The sequence below is a fragment of the Misgurnus anguillicaudatus genome, chromosome 2, assembly GCF_027580225.2.
Source record: "Misgurnus anguillicaudatus chromosome 2, ASM2758022v2, whole genome shotgun sequence".
Lineage (NCBI taxonomy): Eukaryota > Metazoa > Chordata > Actinopteri > Cypriniformes > Cobitidae > Misgurnus > Misgurnus anguillicaudatus.
In genome coordinates, this window is record NC_073338.2 from 26,776,342 (window position 1) to 26,797,688 (window position 21,347).

Here is a 21,347-nt window from a genome sequence, read left to right on the forward strand (position 1 = left end):
CAAAAACACCACGTTTTTCATTGCAGCCACAAATGGCTATCAACATTGTATAATGAAAGATTTGTGGTGTATTTTAAGCTGAAACTTTACATAGACATTCTGGGGATACCAGAGACTATTTTTATATTGCTGAAAACAACTAAGTTAGGGGTCCTTTAACAACCACACATTTTTACTGTGTGGTTTTCAGGTTGAAGCTCATTTTTGGTCATTAGACAAGCTCTTGTCAAAGCAACCCAAAGGTCAGTGGACCACTTCAGCTAAGCGTAACTAACCCGCTACAAGCATTTAGAAACCAGCTTAACCAGATACCACATCAGCTTGAATAACCTGGTTTCCCAGCAAGGTAAACATCTTATTAGTCACATACTTGCATGTAGGGAGGTGTTGCCTTTAACAATCAGGCTTTACATCTTTAGTGAAGTGACTCCCAAGATCATTCGTGGGAGACATGGCTTTACTTAAATGTCATTTCAGAAAGATGAGTGATTAAACTTCTGTCAGAAAAAAAACAAGAAATAAATCCAGTGGTAGCAACTGTGTTTCACATGACATTTTGTGTGTGAACGGTTTGAGGTAAGCAGTCTTTTCTTGCCTAAGATGATGGATTGAAAATTGCCTTTTCAAGCATAAATGTCACCAGAAATGTTTAGAGCTGATCTTTACAATAATGGAGTTTTAGAGCAGTATGAAATCTTTTGATCATTCTTCAGAGTTGTAAGAAATTATATGTAATGCCTTTGACAAAAAAAGCTTCTTTATTCAGGACAATATTAGTCTCATTATAGTTTTTTCCAGCAGTGTTTCATTTTACTCTGATTTCTTATAGCTATTTAGGACCCAGGCTAACGCTACATATTAAATGCTAATACAGTAGCTAGGCCAAACTTTTTCAACCCAACCAACAGGTACCCACCATTTTATAAAAATAGAAATTTAGGGGAAAACACATTTTCAGTAAAAGTTGAATTGAATAATAGTAAAATAGCCTACCTCATGGTAGGGCATATTTGTTTATCATAATCACAATTGTTTAGACTGCTCTACTTGCACTGGATTGGAAATGATATATTTGAAAAATACAATAAATTGCAAGGCTGCAGAGAGCAGTGCACTACTGAGGAGGATTTAATTATATTATTTTAATAGTCAGTCGTGAACTGAAGTGGGCCGGTCTACTCCAGGGTTGAAAACGAGTCCCACTCCGGCCCTGAATAAGCTAAATGGATGATAGAAACCCCGTCTGCTCTTTTACCCAGACTTGGCAGTGGTGCATTGAGCTAGCCACAGTCTTTTTTCAATTACAGTAATCATTGCACAAAAGTAACAGAAATCCTACATGGCTAGGGATCATATAGACAGAACAGCTATGCGCACATAAACTGCATGCATTGACTGTGGTCGGAAAGGATTATGGTAAATGTCAAACCTACCATTAGAAACTGTCTGGATTTCTACTTAACAGAGCCTACTTGGCATTTGGTGAATATGTAATTTTTTGTGACAAAATTCATTTCATCAGCAATAATGCCATGGAACTTCAGAAACATTTGTGAAAGCACTTTCCTTAGGACGCTGTCCACTAAGATGGATTCACTTTGATTCTGATCAGTGGAGGCTAGTGACTTCTTTCTTTCGAGGGCTCACGATGCAAAGATTGGCACAACATGTATGTAGCCCGTAATGTGTGTGGTTCATCATTTCAAAATATGTGCGCCTCGAAAGATCCTGTGTGCATCACGTGTCTTGTCAAAATAAGAGCCTGCTGCAGACGCGTCTAAAGGGTTTATGATAAAAGAGGCACTCGCGTTTGCCAAAAACTCGCATAATCTGATGCATTATCAGAGTTTAGTGTTAAGGGAGTGTCTTGCGTGTATTTTGTGAACGTGAGCGTCTCTTTTATCATAAACGGTTTTGACGCGTGTGCAGCAGGCACTTATTTTGACAAAACACGTGATGCACATGGTTCACATGACGCAACAAACACATATTTTGAAAACACGAGTAACACATGACACTCCGAACACAACCGCACCCCTCAGAAGAGCAGTCACGAGACGCCACTGATTCTGATAAGAAAAGATGATGTTATTATATTTATATAATATATCATATGTATTATGTTCTATATGGCTTTGTGCGGTTTACTTTATTATTTAAAAAAGAAAAATGTTGGGGGTTTAACTTACCATACAGCATCTTCTTCCTCTGTTTAACCAAATCAGAGAAGCATTTACATTAACAAGCTTTGATTTATTTGACATCAAGCAGTTAAAAATGCAAACAGCTCAAAGACTCACTGATAAAAACCTGACTTCACACAAAAATACTGATACAGTATCAAACAATCTTGGATGACATAGATAGAATAAGTATAAAGCAGGGAAGAAAGGCAATCATTGAATAAAAAAAAATAAAAAAATAAAAATAAAATAAAATACAGAGGTAATAAGCGACTTATGTAACATTCATCAAATTATTATACAAATTCACAAATTTGACACTTTTTTGATTATTAATTGTTAGTGTTATAATTAGGTAATTAAGGTCACAAAGAAATTGTTTCATTTGGGAACTGTTGAGGAAAATAACCTGAATTCAATATTAAAAAACATCCTATTTACTGATGACGTCACATCATTGTCTGTCTATGTATACGTAGTTATATGATATATTAAACTTAAGATAGCTGCTTATTCTTTATAATGCCAAATGTAAGTTCAAGCTAAGATAAACATGTTGAAGTGGCGACGAAGATTTTAATAAATTCCTTATTTGAAGCACATTTGATATCAGAATAAATTGGTTTGATTGTCAGTTAAATTGCATGCGTGTAGCCTTTTAGCATTTTTGTCACGTAATTAATGATTTTTAATTTGATCATATGATATGTAGCAAATCCAATCAAGCACATTTAAACATAACCAACTACATTTATTATAACAACAGGGACCCCTAGTGGTGAACATCTGACGTGACAACTGAATTGAAAGACCCACGTGCAACTAACTCACTGAGCGTTGTCAGTTTATTCACGTTGTTATAAACATAATGATTTTTTTATCTCAAACAATTTGTATCGAATGAGCACGAAACAAAAAAGAATGGTGTTATTTTTAAGCCCAGTGTTGGGTCAAAAGGAACAAACCTACTTAACCCACTGGGTTGCAATTGAACCTATGCGTAGTTGTTTCAACCCAAAATGCTGTTTTAACCCATTATAAACATGTTCTGGGTTCATTTAACCAAACAGCTTTCGTCCTTTTCTGACCCAACGCTAGATTCTAAATATGCTTATTTTTTAAAAATTTTACTACATTTCCCAGAATGCTATTTTATAATCCACAGGAAGTTAAAGTAACAAAAAAAAAAAACATCTTAGTACAGTTGCTCAATGTCACATTGTCTAACTCTCCTGACAGCTACAGTTACACTGAAGAAGAGCTACAGCAATCCATGATGAAGTTGCTTTGTGGTATTACTTTATTAACAATTGCAGTTGCCCATTACGTCTACATCCCACTGCCTGAGCAAATTTCAGAGCCATGGAAACTGATGCTGTTGGATGCAACATTTCGAGGAGCTGTGTGGATGGTAAGTACCTCCATATTTACACAGTCCATCAGGTGAGCAGGTGAAATGTCTTTTTTGATTGGCTGAAATCATTTTCAACAAATCAATCAAAATAACAGCAACAATGAAAGTTTTGTTATTGAAATTGGAACTAATTCCTCACACTATGCTTATAATACATAGCTTGTTGCAAAAATAAAAGTTAACAGAGAAAATCCAGCATTCATTATTTATTAAGCAGCATCTGTTTTGTAGAGACACGATGACCCTGATCAGCCTGTTTTTGATTTGAACTGTGACCAAGTTGGCACAGCCATGGATTATTCCCAAGGGCGGGATGTTATGCCCTCTGCTCATTGTCTTTATGAACTATTCTCTCTTTTTCAATTGCTCTGATTGCGTGACACATATCACAACATGCATGCATTTCAAAACCCATATCTTACCCTGTTGTCGTCTAGGGAGATGTCGCTCACTGGATGGGTCTGAGTCACAGTGTCCGTGTTATCAACTCTGCCATAATCGGGTTTGAGAGTCTGGTGCCGATCACAAACAATGAGATCCGGGTGGAGGATACCCTGTTTGATGGTGTCTCTGTGCGCGTATACCACCCTAACGGAAAGAAAGAAGGCGAGCTGAGGAGGGCGGTGGTCTTCATCCATGGTGGTGGATGGGCCTTGGGTGCTCCAAGTATGTATTACAACCATTAGGGGATGTTGGACCCTCTTCTGTGTTTTTTTTTTTTTAACAAAATGGTTGTGGGCTGGCAGAATTGTGTTTGTCTTACATGTGCCTAATTCACTTTCTCACTGCTTTTAGAGTTGGGGTCATATGACAGTCTCTGTAGACAAATGGCAGCTGATCTGGATGCAGTGGTTGTGAATGTGGAGTGAGTATATAACCTCATAATTCAAGTAAGTGGATCAAAATCATCCTCACACTGAATATGCGCTTTGTTTTGGGCAGTTATCGCATGGCTCCTGATGTGCACTTTCCTGTGCCGTATGATGACTGCGTGAAGGCCGCTAAACACTTCCTGAGCGTGGAAACATTGGAGAAATACTCAGTGGATCCAGAGCGAGTAGCTGTATGTGGAGACAGCGCTGGTGGAAATCTGGCTGCTGCAGTGGCTCAGCGGGTACATCACCACCAGCATATATTTACATTCCCAAATGTATTTATGCATGCATTTAACTTCTTATATTTTGTGTGTTTCACTTTTATGACTCGGGGGACTTTAAAGACATAATTTTGTCATAATATACTCACTCATTGACCGTCTTTCATAACACACAGACAAAGACGTTAAGAAGAATTTTGGGTGACAGCCTCGGTCACCATTCACTTACATTATTTGGTTAAATATATAATGTAAATCTCATTGAAATGCATAATGAAATCTCAAATTGTAGACATTTCCGCTTACCAAATCTAGTAGGGTTTGAGAAACTTTTGAGGCTTTTTTCATTCTCTAAATCCCATGCATGTGAGACCTTTTTTATCTATCTGCTTTTGCTCTCAATTTAATCTCATTGCTTTCTAGGAAAAAAACATTGAGATATTGAGATCTCTTTCCTATCCTCGTAGTAATATTTCAGGTCAAATATGCTGTTTTTTCTCAATAGATTGGAATAGACGACAATATCTCTGTGAAATTCAAACTTCAGGTGTTGATCTACCCCGTGCTCCAGGCCTTAGACTTTAACACAGCTTCCTATCAGCAGAACCAAAATGTTCCCATCTTATACCGCAAACTGATGGCTCGTTTCTGGCTGGAGTATCTAGGTGCTGACCCTGACCTCATTCACTCCCTTCTGATGAACAACCACACAGCCCTAGACCAAAGCCTTGTGTCCTCAACCCGTGCAAAGCTTGACTGGACCACTCTTCTTTCCAAGAGGATGATAAAACATTTTAAGCCCGTTGTGCCGGTAACTGGGTCTCCCAATCTCCTAAAGGAGGTACCGGCATTCTTGGATGCCAGGGCTGCACCGTTACTTGCGGACGAGGACGTTTTGCGTATGGTGCCTCGTGCTTTCATTCTGACCGGTGAGCATGATGTTTTAAGGGATGATGGGATCATGTACGCGCGGAGGCTGGAGCAGGCTGGGGTCTCTGTCACTAATGACCATTTTGAAGATGGTTTCCATGGCTGTGTGAGCGTTGCTTTTTGGCCCCTTCATTTCTCGGTGGGAATAAGGGCGGTGCAGAATTATATCGCTTGGCTTCAGGAAAATCTGTAGTTCTTTGAACCTAAATGTTCATTTGATATACTGTATGCAGTTGCAGGAAAGAGAAAAACAGGAGTATAAACTACCACACAGGCCTTTAGGGAAATGGATTCGTAACATGACTGAGGATCTTGTGGCTTGGTATTGGAGATGGAGTAAAGTGGTTAACAGACTAACAATATTAATTATTTCATGTATTTTATGAGTAACTATTATTGCTTTCATATAAAGTCTAACAATGTGTTCATCTTCTACACAAAAGTTTTATCTTGATACTACTATGTTTATATACAGTTAATCCATGCATGTTAACAAACAGGGGCGGTTTCCTGGAAAGGGTTTAGATTAAGACAGGCATACGGTAGGTTATTTTAGGTCATAGATTTTACAAACATACCTTACAAAAAAGCATTACTGGTGTGCATCTTGAGAGAAAACAATGGCAATGATGTATTTTAAGTGATGTCAGTGCAAGCTGTTTTTAGTTCAAACCAATCAAATATGCATTTTAGTCTGGGACTAGACTTAAGCCCTGTCCGGGAAACTGCCCCTTAGGGGTGTTTTCCCGGACAGGGATTAGCTTAAGCCAGGACTAGGCCTTAGTTTAATTAGAAAATATAACTAGTTTTAAAGGGACACTCCACTTTTTTTTAAATATGCTAATTTTCCAGGTCCCCTGGAGGTAAACATTTGATTTTTGCCGTTTTGGACTCCATTCAGTTGATCTCCGGGTCTTAGGGTGGCCATTCGTGCCGGTTTCATCGGACATGTTTTCGGGTTCGTTCTCCGGAGGTCGTGTTGCTCGACCGCATACGTCATCGAGGTTCTTACATTTCAGTTAAAATACATTAGAAAATTAAGATTTATTTCTTTTAAGACATACAATCATTGTAGTTTCATTCTTACCTTGAAATGTTGCTTTTCTGAAATTAAACCCGAAATATTAAACCTTGATGACGTGTGCGGTCGACCAGCGCGACTTCCGGAGAATGAACCCGAAAACATGTTCGGGACGTGTCCGGCGGAACTGGCACGAATGGCCACCCTACCAGGTCTGGCGGTACCACTTTTGGCGTGGCTTGGCATGATTCATTGAGTCTGATTGGTCCATTGGCATTACGGCTAAAAAATAACCAAAGAGTTTCGATATTTTCCGTCAGTGTTAGTACACGATGTAAGTACAGAAGAGTCAAGTTTTAAATTGGAAAAATATCTAAACTCTCTTGTTATTTTTAACGCGATGCTGGTGGTCTAGTCAGACTCGGTGGATTATGCTGGGCTATGCTGGGGGTGCTAGCGCCAGACCCGGGGAGATCGGCTGAGTGGATTCCAAGATGGTGGGAGTCAAATGTTTAACTCTAGGGGAAAATGAGTATATTTAAAAAAGTGGAGTGTCCCTTTAACAAACATGCCTTACTTAAAACATTACTTGTGTGCATTTTGAGGCAAAACAAAGGGCACATGTATTTCAAGATACGTCAGTGCAAGTTGTTTTTAGTTTGGACAGCTCTTACATTTATTTTAGTCTAAGACTAGTCTAATTCCTGTCCGGGAAACCGCCCCTATAAACATTACTGGTGTGCATCCTGAAACATAACAATGGCACTTATATATTTTTAGGTGTCAGGGCAAGTGGTTTTGCATATACGGGAGCACAAACATGCATTTTAGTCCTGAACTATTGGCTTACGCCTTGTCTGCACAATGTAAGCAATATGTGTCCCAGTCGGTGAAAACCCAACTAGTTTTTTTTGTGATTTACTGGTTTCTACCTAAAATCATCCTATATAATATAAAGATCATTCAGAGAAAATATAACCTTGACATCTTTAATATTGGCTGAGTAAGGCCATGTCAAAGATTTAATTTAATGAGGCAGATTGAGATTTGTCTTCACAGATACAAAGTCACATATTCGCATTAAGATTCTCGTCATTTCAAATAATGCTTTCATTTCTGTGCATCTACACTTGTACAACATGTTTTGACAAATCAACATATATTTTATGTTAATTTAACTTAACAAATTCAGTTTAACATTTCAACTTGTGTCAACTTATCACATGACAAAAGTTTAAAAAAGTATAGTGAATTTACTTGCATAACCAAGTTGTTTTAACTTCATGCTGCATTCTTTTTACGGTTTACCTACTAAGTTATTAACAAATAAGTCTTATCTCACTGCAAAATTTCTTATATTTACCAGCTTACAAAATGTAACATACTGAGTGAAGTAGGAGTTTATATGTATTAGAGCTGCACTGAAAAATAAAATAAAAACACTCCACCCAGTTGTAATTTAACAATTCATTTTTTCTTTTTTTAACAATATTATGTTCTTTTTGTTGCCATTTCTAAACAAGAACAATTTATTTGCAAGAGCTTGTTGGAAACTAATATAACTGAACAATGTATGCTTCTTTTTTATATTATTTATCACTATCCTATAGTGTATTGCCTATCACAAAACTCAAGTTTCATTTTTTTTAAACTTGAATTGATTGTTCTTACATTAATTGCGGCTCTGATTTGCATACAGAAACTACAATGTGGCCCCCTAGCGGCCAAATGATAAAACTTGAGTTCACTGCAACCCAAGTAAAGCCTACCAATATTTGAGCATTTTAGATCTGTATTAAATATAAATAACACAATACATGACACAACACAAGACACATTTTTTTGAAAAACAAGAAATAAAAAACTATAATTTATTTTTGTTGCATTCTGCAATTTTCATAAATGTGGCAGTGAACAAACCAGCAATAATAAGAGGTTCTCCAAGAATTCAAAATCAAGAAACTAAAATCTGAGTTCAAGTAATGACCATTGAAGAGCAAAAGGAAGGATAAAACAACGCTACCAAACTACAGGATTTGAAAATACAACACAATATCCCACTAAGATCCAAGACTTAACTAAGAGGGTTTTTTTTATATTTGGTCAAAGCCCTACTGATAGTGTTTTCAAGCATATTTAAAGATACTGATGAACCACTGCCTACTACATTTCATTATAAAAGACATGAAACTGTGCAGTGTAACAATATGACCTTTCTCAACATGTATTTCTAGTTCTGGTCCCTAGAACAGAAATCACGACACAACTGCAAGACGACACGACTAAAGTCTGAGGCATCCACGGGTGCTAAAAGGTGCTCAGGCAAGTTTAAATAAAAAAAAAAAAAAACATTTTAAAATACATGTTGACTCCTTTTTTCAGGGTAAAGGGTATAAAAGCTAGTTGTTTACCATCAATAATTTTGACTCTCATATTGCTTAAATAATATCACTGCCATGAATACATTCGCAGGCAACACTGAACACACTTACATTCACTTGTTTTAGAAATCGTTGTGGCATTCTGTTGACATGTCAGTTCAAGCCAGCTCTGTCAAAACTATACAATTAACAATATAGTGGAGATGAAATGAATCTGCTGGCGAGACACATCAATACATAGAAATACTAACTTGATGGACTGAGAAACGTGGCCATTTTTGAAATACCATCCCCTACAAAAAAACAACACTACGTGCTAAAAGACGTCAAATGTGAACACAATCCTCTGGGCAACATTGAATCATCTTCTTTATAGCATACATTTTAAAAGAGGGCTATAATTTCCTCACTATCCCAGTCCAAACAGTCCTACAAATGAGTTGTAGAGAAAACGATGAGGAAATGATCACTATGGCAACCAGTACAAGTCTACAGGTCTCTAAACCCATGAACACTATTGGGACTAAGTGCTACGTCTTTCACCAAAAGTAAATTTGTGTGAGTTCCTTTAACAGACAATACAGATAATGTATAGATGTGTATAATATTACCCTCAATTAATATTTTGAAGCATCATATATATATTTAACAACAAGCTTAAATCACCATGACAAATCGTCACAGCAGAATGTAAACAAATTTCAGCATGTTAAACAGTTGTTGTGGGACAGTTTTCGGATGAAAATGTTAGCTGACAAAAACTGCATTGTGGAATTTATGATACAAAAACTTCTTTTAAGTTTCGGGTCATTGTTAACATGACTTAAAATGATTTCAACAGATTTTCTGTTCATGTCACAAAGAGAAGCGTGCGGTTCCTTCAAAATAAAAACAACAAATAAAAATGCCATAACACTTAGCTTCACAGTAACTTTTCATTACAGCAGTGTGTGTGTGTGTGTGTGGTGGTACAAGTCAAATGTGAAAATTACAAGAATTTTGGTAAACAATTTCTGTCAGACTAAACTGGGAATCAACCATGGCTGCCTTAAAGTCACCGCCCACTTATGAGCGAGCGATATCAGTAGCAGGACAGCTATCAACAGTCAAAATGCATTTCGAGAGCATCTTCGAAATTCTGGTCCTCGTCAGCACTTGAAGCGAGAAAAGAGGCCATGGGGGAGCCTGCAGAAAGGCTGAGAACCCCAGCGTTGGAGCCAGCATTTCGAACGGAAATACTGGTGAGGTTGATTCCCAGCGTGAGCCTCGTCTGCTCCAGGGCTTTTTCCGGCACGGCAAATGCCTCCAGCTTCTTCTCACCGTTGGCCATGTATGAGTTTTGACAGCCCCTGCAGATGCAGTCCAAACAGGCCTTTCGGTTGGAGTAGCAAGGGCACCGCTGTCCCCTGCAGGTAAGAACACTTGGATTCTGCGTTGCTCTTCCGCATTTGCATCCTTTCTTTTCTTGTGTCTTTTTGTATACAACTTTGGTGGGCTGTCCCGCTAACATGCTAGCAGGGAGCATCCTGTCCTTCGTCTTGCCTTTTGACTTGGTGACCGCAACTTTACTCTTAGGCTGAACTTTCTTATTACCCGCGTCTGTGTTTACCTGTATGTTTTTCGTTAAATCCAACATGGCCTTGTTGACCTTTAGGATACCTCCGTTAGTGACCACAGCAGTAGGTGATGAGGGAGCTTTATGTTCGCACGGTGCCTTTGGAGGTGTTGTGGGCGCCACCGGGGGACCCTGCATGAGGCTGGCGATGGGCAGAGGCTGGAGCATCTCGCTGTCGCTCTCTGAGCGAGAGCGCTTTCGGCTCACTCTCACTTTTCTGTGGGGTGCGGCGAGACACGTCATACCCGTCTGAGGTTGGCCTGGTGACTGCTGACATGGCTCTGTTACCGTATTAGTCTGTCCACATGGTACTCCAGGCTTGTGCTGTTGAGCATTGCAGTGGTCCCTGCTCACAGACTCCGATTCGGGGTTCTCCACAACAGTCACCTGACCTACATTGCTGTTTGTGACATTAACAGCATCTGTCTCTAGTTCTGTAGTATTTAAAGGTTCATTCACATTGACGACGGCTGGCTCGTGCGTCTCTAATTCAGTTTGTGTCAACAGGTTGTCCGTTACATCATCAGAGCCAGACTCTTCAACGTCAGCAGTACATTCTGGGGAACTCGCCTCCATTTTAATGTGAGAAGCATCCAAAGTGTCTCTTGCAGGGCTCTGCGCATCAAAAACGCTGGACTCTTCCTCTTCCTCCTTCACGCCTAACACTTCTTCCAACAATTTCTTCACCTCAGGATAACCTTTGACCCCCGAGGTGCTCTGCTCATTTGTGATGCACACAGAGACGTACTCACAAAGACTCCTATAGCAGTCGGTCAGAATCTGAAGCTGTTTATTTTCCTCAAATTGATCCCAGTCTTTACACCAGCTGCACGATGGCTTAAGTGACATCTTTTTACCTCGACAGCCCTCGCAAACATAATGCTGGCAGAATGAATTTTTGGGAGCAATTGGATCCTGAAGCAAATTCCCTAAAAATAAAACAAGCAAGAGATTAAATGAAGTCCATTAAAATAATGCACTCTCTATTAAGTCATTTAAAGATCCTTACCGCACACCAGGCAGGAAAGTGAATCTCTAAAAAAGGCCAGGACGTTGAACAATTCTGCACACGTTTCGGGGTTTTGTGGATCGCACTGCATTAGAGAGCGACATGCCGACACGTACAGAGAGGTGGCGTTTATCGGATTCATTTCGGCGATTGTAGTTTATAAACAAACCGAGAGGAGCGGGCCGATCAGCTATAGAGAGCGAAGCTGCTGACTCCCAATAAGGAACAACTGTGAGAAAACAACTAACCAGGCTTTACCCAACGCCACAGACAAAGAGTGTAAGATGACATGACTCACAAGCAGGGATGCCGGTTTGAGTTTTATGCCTGTTAACATGTCACAGCTTCGCTTGATATGGTCGTTGCTCCAGAGATGATCAATCTGAACAGTACAAACAAGCGGTTGTATACTTGATATAGCTTATAGTCAGGCTATGGTTAAGTTCAACCCCTACATCTCATGTGTAGGATCCAGATTACCTCAAAATGCAAAAACATGCTCTTTTGCGATTAAACACCCGCGGATGAAGATGTTAATCGTCATTTTTAATAGACAACACACAACAGGCCTCACGATTAACTGTCGCTAGCACGCGACTGCTGCTCGTGCTGTTATCAGTGCGTAAGTACGAGATTAAAAAAAATTGAAAAAGTTCAAAAATTATTATCCTTGAAATAGTCCAGGTATGCGGGTAGACGTGCACTTGAGGCGAAAAAGAGACAACACAATTCGCTAAACGCTTGCTAGCTCGCGTGCTAGCTAATATGTGTACACTTTTCTCCGTGCTTTGAAATACGGGCGCTTTTCTCTTGATAAATAGCCCAACAATCACCCGTTTCTGGGATACGTTTGTGTGGCGTTTAGTTCAATTTTCTCCACGCAAAAATATGCACAAAGACCAAGGTTGTTATTTCACTGTTAACTTTTGCATCCTGAGAGACAATACCAAACAAGAGTAAAGAGCGCTTCGATTTAAACACGAGCTGCAGTGACTACAGCCCCCTAGTGTCGGACTGTATAAATAACATGCTGCTTTTTGAAACCCGTGGAGTGCCTCTGTGGCATTTTTTGGTTGATTGGGTTGACGTTTTCCCACCCTTTTTACATTTTATGTATTAAATAAAGAAAGAAAGAAATATTCTACTGGCCAACTCCCTTGACCAGATTTTGCACGTAATGTGACCTTGAGGATTTTGCATTATATCAAAAGAAGATATTTTGAGAAATGATGGTAAACACACAGCAGATAGTGACCATTGACTTTCATAGTAGAATATGGCGGTACCCATTAAATTCCATCATATTTTTTATTCCTACTATGGAAGTCTATGGTCACTATCTGCTGTGTGTTTACCATAATTTCTTAAAATATATTCTTTTGTGTTCATCAGAAAAAAGAAATTCATACAAGTTTAGAACAACATGAGGATGAGTAAATAATGACAGAATTTTAAAGGGAACTATCCTTTTAAATGTTTTTAATTTATCAAAGTTTTAGTAATTTCAATAAAACGTTAAATAACACCATACATGAAAGTTTTAACTCCTTGTGTAACGCAGAAATGTAAAATCCCTACCTTTAAAAAGCTACATTTAATGTGCAATATATTTAACATAACATATTTTAAAGAAAAAGGTAGAACAAAGTTAAGTAACTTAAACGTAAGGAATCCACCGTAATTCTCGGGAAATGTAGTTTATACTTATTGACATTTAGTAAGGACTACATCAGTCAAGTTAGTCTAACTACACAAATCTCCACAGCGATTGGTTCTCTTATTCACGCCTCCTAAATACGTGAGTAGTAATTGGCTGTTAAAAAAATCTGTACTCGTCGTTGATTGGCCAAAGACACCGGCAGGTTTCACGCAATCCTGTGCCCTCTGTGTTGCAGGAATGGCGACTCTCGCGTTAATGCGAAGCAGTCTAGGGTTATTAAATAGTCTTAAATATTCCTTAAAAAGCGTAGGGCAGATTCCCTATGGTGCAACCGCTGGGGCAATTGTTCGGGCAAACGTGCTGCAAAATGCAAGATGGTATTGTGCCCGCCACCTGTCTGTCCAAGAGAGAATCGATAAGAAGCGAAATGCTGCTCTTGTAGGAGGAGGACAGACGAGGATAGATGCACAGCACAAACGGGTAAGGTCACAAACATTACAGCACTTTATATCGCAAATGGCGAAGAAAGCACGAGCCTTTGCAATAATAACATGTATCTGCTTAGGGTAAACTGACAGCGAGAGAGAGAATTGAACTTTTGCTCGACCCCGATTCATTCGTGGAGTATGACATGTTTGTGGAGCACCGTTGTACTGACTTCGGCATGGATGCAGATCATAATAAGGTCAGTGAACTGCAGACAAAATCAAACAGATTTTTGCAATATTTCATTGTGTTCATCATGGTTAATCACTATTGCCTGCCCTTCTCTGTGTGTTTGTACAGTACCCAGGAGACAGTGTAGTGACTGGACAGGGCAGAATCAATGGCAGAGTGGTTTTTGTTTTCAGCCAGGTATAAAACTGTTGTTTCAATAATAAACACCTACATATGAATAGCTCACTTTTTTGCTTGTCATGGTTCAAATGTGTCGCGTGTCCTCAGGACTTCACAGTGTTTGGAGGCAGTTTATCAGGGGCTCATGCTCAGAAAATCTGCAAGGTAACTAAAATTATTTGTATTTCTTTTATCTAACGTGTATACATGTACCCTTGGATTCGAATCCATGTGGTGCTCTACCAACTGAGCTACAGGACAATTTGTGTATAGACGTCTGATGCACACACAGTAGAAATGAAAGCCCTGTAATTTTACTTGACAGATTATGGACCAGGCAATGATGGTGGGAGCTCCAGTTATCGGTCTGAATGATTCTGGTGGTGCCCGCATTCAGGAAGGTGTGGAGTCCCTCGCAGGATATGCTGACATTTTTCTGGTAAGATGAAAGTGTGACAAAAATTATATTTAAATGTGTTTAAAGGACACCTATTATGCAAAATCCACTTTTAAAATAGTGTTTGGACATAATGTGTGTGAGAACACAACCACCCTACGCTGAAAAAAAATCCATCTGCTCCTTTTTAAATCATTTTAAACCAAAGCAGTCTTATTAAACATGTCGGTTTAATTCTCTTATCAATGTGAAGTCACATTGATAAAGCCCAGCCCACTAACAGTCCTGCATTACTTCACAGACATATTCTGGGCACACCTAAGGCTTGTATTACATGTTGTTAAAAGGTAGGTGTCCTTTAACGACTTACTTTGGACAGTTATATTTGTTTTTCTGCGTAACGTGATGGCATCAGGTGTAGTTCCTCAGATTTCTCTCATCATGGGCCCATGTGCAGGTGGTGCTGTATACTCACCCGCTCTCACAGACTTTACTTTCATGGTGAAGGTAAAATCAAAGTGTTAAAGTCATAAATGCTAACTGAATACATTCTAACCTAAACAGTTGATATTTTTTGAATAATTGAAGTATTAATTTTTTTTGTGTGTCTGGCGTATTTAAAATTTTACTTTGTTTTCGGCCAGATATAGAGTTTTTATGTATAATGTTCCAGTCTGTCAATAATTCAATTAAAATAATAAATGGTACAAATAAGCATCTTTAACTTGTATTTGCAGGACACCTCTTATCTCTTTATCACCGGCCCAGATGTGGTCAAATCTGTTACAAATGAGGACGTAACGCAGGAGGAGCTGGGTGGAGCAAAAACCCACACCACAGTATCTGGTACATTAAGCCATGCAATGTGTATATGTTGCATGTTATTAAAGGAATATTCCATTTTCTTAAAAGAAAAATCCAGATAATTTACTCACCACCATGTCATCCAAAATGTTGATGTCTTTCTTTGTTCAGTCGAGAAGAAATTATGTTTTTTGAGGAAAACATTGCAGGATTTTTCTCATTTTAATGGACTTTAATAGACACCAACAATTAACACTTAACTCAACACTTAACAGTTTTTTTCAACGGAGTTTCAAAGGACTATAAACAATCCCAAACGAGGCATAATTGTCTTATCTAGCAAAACGATTGTCATTTTTGACAAGAAAAATTACAAATATACACTTTTAAAGCACAACTTCTCGTCGAGATCTGGTCGTGATGCGCCAGCGTGACCCCACGCAATACGTCATGACGTCAAGAGGTCACAGAAGACGAACGCGGAACTCCGCCCCAGTGTTTACAAGTGTGTTGAAAGAGGACCGTTCCTACGTTGTTGTATGTCAACTGATACTAATTAATGTCTTTGTGTCAGTTTATTGTTTACAATGGTCCGCAAATGTGCGTTTTATATATGTAACACGTGACCTCCCTACGTCACTACGCATTTACGTTAGGTTGCGTTGGACTGGATCTAGACGAGAAGTTGTGCTTTAAAAGTGTATATTTGTTATTTTTCTTGTCAAAAATGACAATCGTTTTGCTAGATAAGACCCTTATGCCTCGTTTGGGATTGTTTATAGTCCTTTGAAACTCTGTTGAAAAAAACTGTTACTTGTTAAGTGTTAATCGTTGGTGTCTATTAAAGTCCATTAAAATGAGAAAAATTCTGCAACAAAGAAAGACATCAACATTTTGGATGACATGGTGGTGAGTAAATTATCTGAATTTTTCTTTTAAGAAAATGGAATATTCCTTTTAAGCATGATTTTATGGGTATTGGCAAGAGCCTTACGATACGATACATATCACGATACATTTGGTCATAATGCAGTGTGCCACGATACGTTGCAATACTTTTTATTTTTTATATCAAAAATGTAAAAAAAAAATGCTGATTTAAAATTTTTTTTTAAGCCAAAGTGCTTCTACACGTCAATTTTGAAAGCTGCATGCATTTTTACATTTTCTGCCATTTTTTCACTCCCGCTAACTTCTGAGACAATGGCTGTAAATGACAGACAACTGGACAGCGACAACTACAGCAACAGCAGAGGAGGCTGTTTGACGCACACAGAGGGATTATATATTTGTTTCAATATCGCTAGTAGAGATTGAAATATCGATACACTATTGTGGAAAAATTTATCACGATAGTTCGCTGTATCAATATTTTTGCACAGCCCTATTTGTAACACACTTGGTTTGCTGACTTAACATTTCCTTTGCTCACAGGTAGCATTATAGTACTTTTGTCTTTTCTTTTCTTTTTACAATTTCAGGTGTTGCCCATCGGGCCTTTGAGAACGATATTGATGCCCTTTTGAACTTAAGAGCCTTTTTCAATTATCTTCCACTAAGCAACCAGGATGCAGCTCCTGTCATTGAGTGTCAAGATCCCAAGTACGGCACCAGATATTTTTTCTCTTTAGTTTACAAAATCTCAACCATTGTCTTATATGACATGCCCTGTACTGTTATGTTCTCTAGGGATCGCCTGGCTCCTGGTCTGGATACTGTCGTTCCACTTGAAAGCACGAAAGCTTATGATATGCTGGACATCATTCGCACTGTATGTAGATATTGCCACTTTAAGAGAGTCAGATACACATGTGCAGGTTTTATCATGCAGTAGTGATGATTCTTATTTCCTCCTCACAGATAGTAGACGAGAGAGAATTCTTTGAGATTATGCCCAACTATGCCAAAAATATTGTGGTGGGATTTTCGAGGATGAATGGCCGGACTGTAGGCATAGTAGGAAACCAACCTAAAGTGGCATCTGGTGGGTGTTTATATAAGACTATATTTTTCTTAGGCTTCACAGCAGTTGAATTAAATTAATTCTGCTTTGCATTCTTCTTAGGCTGCTTGGACATAAACTCGTCTGTTAAAGGGGCTCGGTTTGTTCGGTTCTGTGATGCCTTCAACATTCCCATTATTACTTTTGTGGATGTGCCAGGATTCCTTCCAGGTATTTAAAGATGTCCATTCATGCAGCACAGTGAGAGGGACTTAAGACATTTATGGGCAGTTTCCCGAACAAGGTTTCGATTAATCCAGGATTAGGCTTTAGTTCTATTGGGACATTTAAGTAGTTTTTACAATCATACCTTACAAAAAGCAATATGGTGTTCTTATTGAGACAAAAAAGGTACTGAAATATGTTAAGATATGTCAGTGCAATTTTTTTTAATCAAGGCAGCTCAAACATGCATTTTAGTCTGGGACTAGGATAAGCCCTGTCCGGGAAACCACCCCTTAGCCTGAGTTTTTGGCAACTTTCAGTAGTCAAAAAATTTAATGAAAGACTGTGTTGTGATCTAACAGGCACAGCTCAGGAGTACGGAGGCATCATCAGACACGGAGCCAAACTACTTTATGCGTTTGCAGAGGCGACGGTTCCAAAAATCACTGTCATCACTAGGAAGGTGGGAGGCAGATGTGCAGGCGCACCTGGGGTTTACGTTCCTCTCAATCGGCTTTTATACTAAATCTGTATCTGCTGTCTGTAGGCCTACGGAGGTGCTTATGATGTGATGAGCTCCAAACATTTACGAGGGGATGTCAACTACGCATGGCCCAGTGCTGAAGTTGCAGTGATGGGCGCAAAGGTAAACCTTAAGAGTTAATTAGGCGAATTAAAGGGACACTCCACTTTTTCTGAAAACATGCTCATTCTCCAGCTCCCCCAGTGTCAAACATCCGATTTTCACCGTTTTGGAATCCATTCAGCAGAGTCTTGCGCTAGCACTTTTAGCATAGCTTAGCATAATCCATTGAATCTGATTAGACCATTAGCATTGCGCTAAAAAATAACCAGAGTTTCGATATTTTTCCTATTTAAAACTTGACTCTTCTGTAGTTACATCGTGTACTAAGACAGATGGAAAATTAAAAGTTGCGATTTTCTAGGCAGATATGGCTAAAAACTATATTCTCATTCTGGCGTAATAATCAAGGACTTTGCTGCCGTAACATGGCTGCAGTACGCGCAATGATATTACGCAGCAGCTGAAAATAGTCCCCTGCTATTCAAAGTTTCTAAGGAGTCCTGTCAGGTCGATTCCTATTGACATTGAATGTGAAGATTACAACTCCTATCGTTCTATACGCTCTTTAACAGCATCATCAAGCTGCAGCCACTTGTGTTGTTGAGTGACCTCTAGAGGCAAAATGACACATCATGGTTTTGAGTAAAATTGTATTACTTTTCATATGTGCTTTAAGTGAATTTTCATGCAATTTCATTTTTAAGGGTGCTGTTCAAATCATCTTCAGAGGAAAGGAGAGCCAAGCCGAGGCTGAAGCCGAATACATCGAGAAGTTTGCCAATCCGTTCCCAGCTGCTGTCAGAGGTGCACAAACATATTTGATTGCAGGCAACTTCATTAGACTCTGTCACTTACTATGGTCTTCTAATATTTGTCATTTTACTAAACAGGCTTTGTGGATGACATCATTCAGCCCTCAACCACACGCAAGAGGATCTGTAGAGACCTGGAGGTGCTGGCCAGCAAGAAACAGACCAACCCCTGGAAAAAACATGCCAACATTCCCTTGTAAATCTTAGCATTACTTGTTTTATAACACTATAATCTCAGTATTTGTCGATATTCAGACATAAACTGTGAAGTAGTAAAAAAATCATGTTTTATACATGGTTTGTTGTGCCTTATCTTCGTTACCTGTATACGTCACGCGGTTATTTAAACATTCTCATAAACAATAAAAACACTCCCACAGTTCGTGATTACATATTTAATTTTTTTCTGAAAAAGTGACTTTTTTCCATAAGTTCACTGAAGAAAAGTTTTAGAACAGTTTTCCATTAAAAGGGAAAGTGGTACATCATTTCTAAGTTGTACAAAAGAAAACCATTTTATATTGAAATTGTACAATTTACAGGTACACTAGCAAAACTAACCAGGGCTCGGGGTGGGAAGTAATGACAATCATGGCAACACTCATGTTGTGGACAGTATAACATTTCACTTTTTCATCACATGACCATAAAGCACTTCAACTGAGGCATTCAGCGTCACAATACTTGGATTAGGCCTCACTTAAAACATGAAATAGCAGGATATGCCGTTTGATCCAGACAAGAATACCTGCATGTTTAAACAGACCTGTATAGACATTTCACACAAATAAACTTCACCTCATTAAAACTAAATCTACTGGAAAATAAACACAAAGAACTGACCATTCAGATGATTTTGAAAGCCAAAATACACATTGTATAACGCTCTGTCAGGCCGACTATGTGTACTATGCGAAGATCTTGGGCTTTAATTACATTTTCATATTGTTGCTTACCTCCATTTCATTCAAGAGTATACTTAGAAGTATAAATTTAGACAGAAATTGAAGTTTGACCAACATGTATACTGGTTTGGGTGGAAGAAACTATTTGACCTGATACCAAAAGCGACGTCATTATTTAACTGTACAGGGCATCTACACAGTAGGATGGATGAACACAAATATGTACAACTTGAACACATGGGACCGTACATTCTTACATGATAATCTGTACCATAATGTAAATCCCATCCAGTGTGATGCAAATGAGCCGGTCGAAATACTGCTAGGCAGAACAATTCACCAAATCTGATATGACTGGACTGCATCAGTTAAAATAATCTCTGTGGATAAAAGCTCCTCTGATGAGGTGATTGATAAAAGATTGATAAGAACTTTATTCCAGAATCACTCAAACTGGGCGCCAGTGCTTTCACTCCTGGAGTTTGTTTGCGTCTTTGTGAATGTCGTCTCAGTGCGCGCTTTATAACGTCTTTTTCGCTCTTTCTCCTCCCATTGTGGCACCTTAGAACATGGGCATTGTGAAACCCTGAAGAAGAACAAAAAGGTGGTTTAGTGTTTCCTGTAGCTCACGTGTTGCAAAGGTTTTAAGTTCAATCTTAGCCATTTACATAATTGTAATTATTCATTGAGTCAAATTAATTTGTTCTTAGTTAATATCACAGTTCATTCATGTATAAAAAAGAAGAATAGACTGACTAAATAACCATGTCTAAAGCCAAGTACACACCAAGCTGGTTTTGAGCGTCATGATTTGACTTGGTTTATCAGTGTGTTCTGCACCATTGGCTAAAATAAGTCACCATCGCCTTTAATTTGGCCGATTCAGCATGTCGAATTGGTGGTGGCACTCGTCTAAAGTCAGATCATTCTGATTGGATGTTCAACATAGCCAACCAGTGCACAAGAAGAAATACGGAACTGACTTGGGCCCTGTCCCAACTGGCAAACTCTGGACTTATGGACTTCCTCAGAGTCCACACTTGGATGACATCATGTAGTGCAGACCTTAGAGACCCTTGACGCAAGTCCACGTGGTCGTGTTTTGGGACAGACTCAAGCGTCACGCCGGAATAGGAAGAGGAGTTGCCCATCAGTGTGAACTCCTCCCTTCCGTCGTCTGATTGCTCTTTCGCAAGGACTTCTGGGTTGGTAAGATGCGCAAAGTCTGCTGCAGTGCGGGCTTCGCTGAAGACCGCATCAAGGATGCAAAGGGGGCGATGGTGAACACACTTTGGAGCATAAAACGGACATACTACTTGGCCAAGACAGTTTAGTGTGTCAGGGCAACTTTGGACTCTCAGAGGTCTTCTCGGGTCCAAAGAAACATAGCCGACCCGAAATACCCCAAATCACTTTTTACCCGAACCCAACGTGCATAAGTCTTTTTTTTTTTTAGAAATACCCGACCTGAGACAAACCAGAGAAAATTCGACCCAAATCCGACCCAGTGGCAACGCGACTGTACCCCAA

General features: G+C 39.1%; 4 protein-coding genes across 6 annotated transcripts in view; 2 read left to right on the forward strand and 2 right to left on the reverse strand.

Annotated features, from left to right (window-relative positions):
* The first annotated feature begins 426 nt into the window (after nt 1-426).
* Nucleotides 427-8,110, forward strand: nceh1a (neutral cholesterol ester hydrolase 1a). 3 transcript variants are annotated; one of them, XM_055202180.2, is made up of 7 exons: nt 435-576; nt 830-908; nt 3,423-3,594; nt 4,035-4,263; nt 4,393-4,462; nt 4,540-4,711; nt 5,199-8,110. In XM_055202180.2, exons 3-7 carry the CDS (start codon nt 3,457-3,459, stop codon nt 5,814-5,816), a joined length of 1,227 nt encoding a protein of 408 aa, XP_055058155.2. In that variant the 5' UTR covers nt 435-576; nt 830-908; nt 3,423-3,456; the 3' UTR covers nt 5,817-8,110. The 3 variants fall into 3 exon arrangements, with proteins under 3 accessions (XP_055058154.2, XP_055058155.2, XP_055058153.2); XM_055202179.2 differs by lacking the exon at nt 830-908 and having other exon boundaries at nt 427-576; XM_055202178.2 differs by lacking the exons at nt 435-576; nt 830-908 and having other exon boundaries at nt 3,358-3,594.
* Nucleotides 8,111-9,377: 1,267 nt separating this feature from the next.
* On the reverse strand, nt 9,378-12,644 carry msl2a (MSL complex subunit 2a). The gene is made up of 2 exons (XM_055202177.2): nt 11,650-12,644; nt 9,378-11,569 (listed from the first exon to the last, which is right to left on the reverse strand). The coding sequence occupies exons 1-2, from the start codon at nt 11,789-11,791 to the stop codon at nt 10,125-10,127; spliced, it is 1,587 nt and encodes a 528-aa protein (XP_055058152.2). The 5' UTR covers nt 11,792-12,644; the 3' UTR covers nt 9,378-10,124.
* Nucleotides 12,645-13,497: 853 nt separating this feature from the next.
* On the forward strand, nt 13,498-19,302 carry pccb (propionyl-CoA carboxylase subunit beta). The gene is made up of 15 exons (XM_073875638.1): nt 13,498-13,789; nt 13,875-13,994; nt 14,096-14,164; nt 14,255-14,311; nt 14,472-14,577; nt 14,932-15,050; nt 15,281-15,389; nt 16,829-16,949; nt 17,037-17,118; nt 17,208-17,331; nt 17,413-17,520; nt 17,877-17,977; nt 18,062-18,160; nt 18,805-18,904; nt 18,991-19,302. The coding sequence occupies exons 1-15, from the start codon at nt 13,547-13,549 to the stop codon at nt 19,110-19,112; spliced, it is 1,680 nt and encodes a 559-aa protein (XP_073731739.1). The 5' UTR covers nt 13,498-13,546; the 3' UTR covers nt 19,113-19,302.
* stag1a (STAG1 cohesin complex component a) overlaps nt 19,293-21,347 on the reverse strand; it is a 55,921-nt gene continuing 53,866 nt past the window's right edge. Inside the window, exon 34 of the mRNA XM_055202181.2 lies at nt 19,293-20,403. Within this exon, the coding sequence (XP_055058156.1) occupies nt 20,380-20,403 (24 nt within the window). The 3' untranslated portion in view covers nt 19,293-20,379. The remainder of the gene's footprint in view (nt 20,404-21,347) is intronic.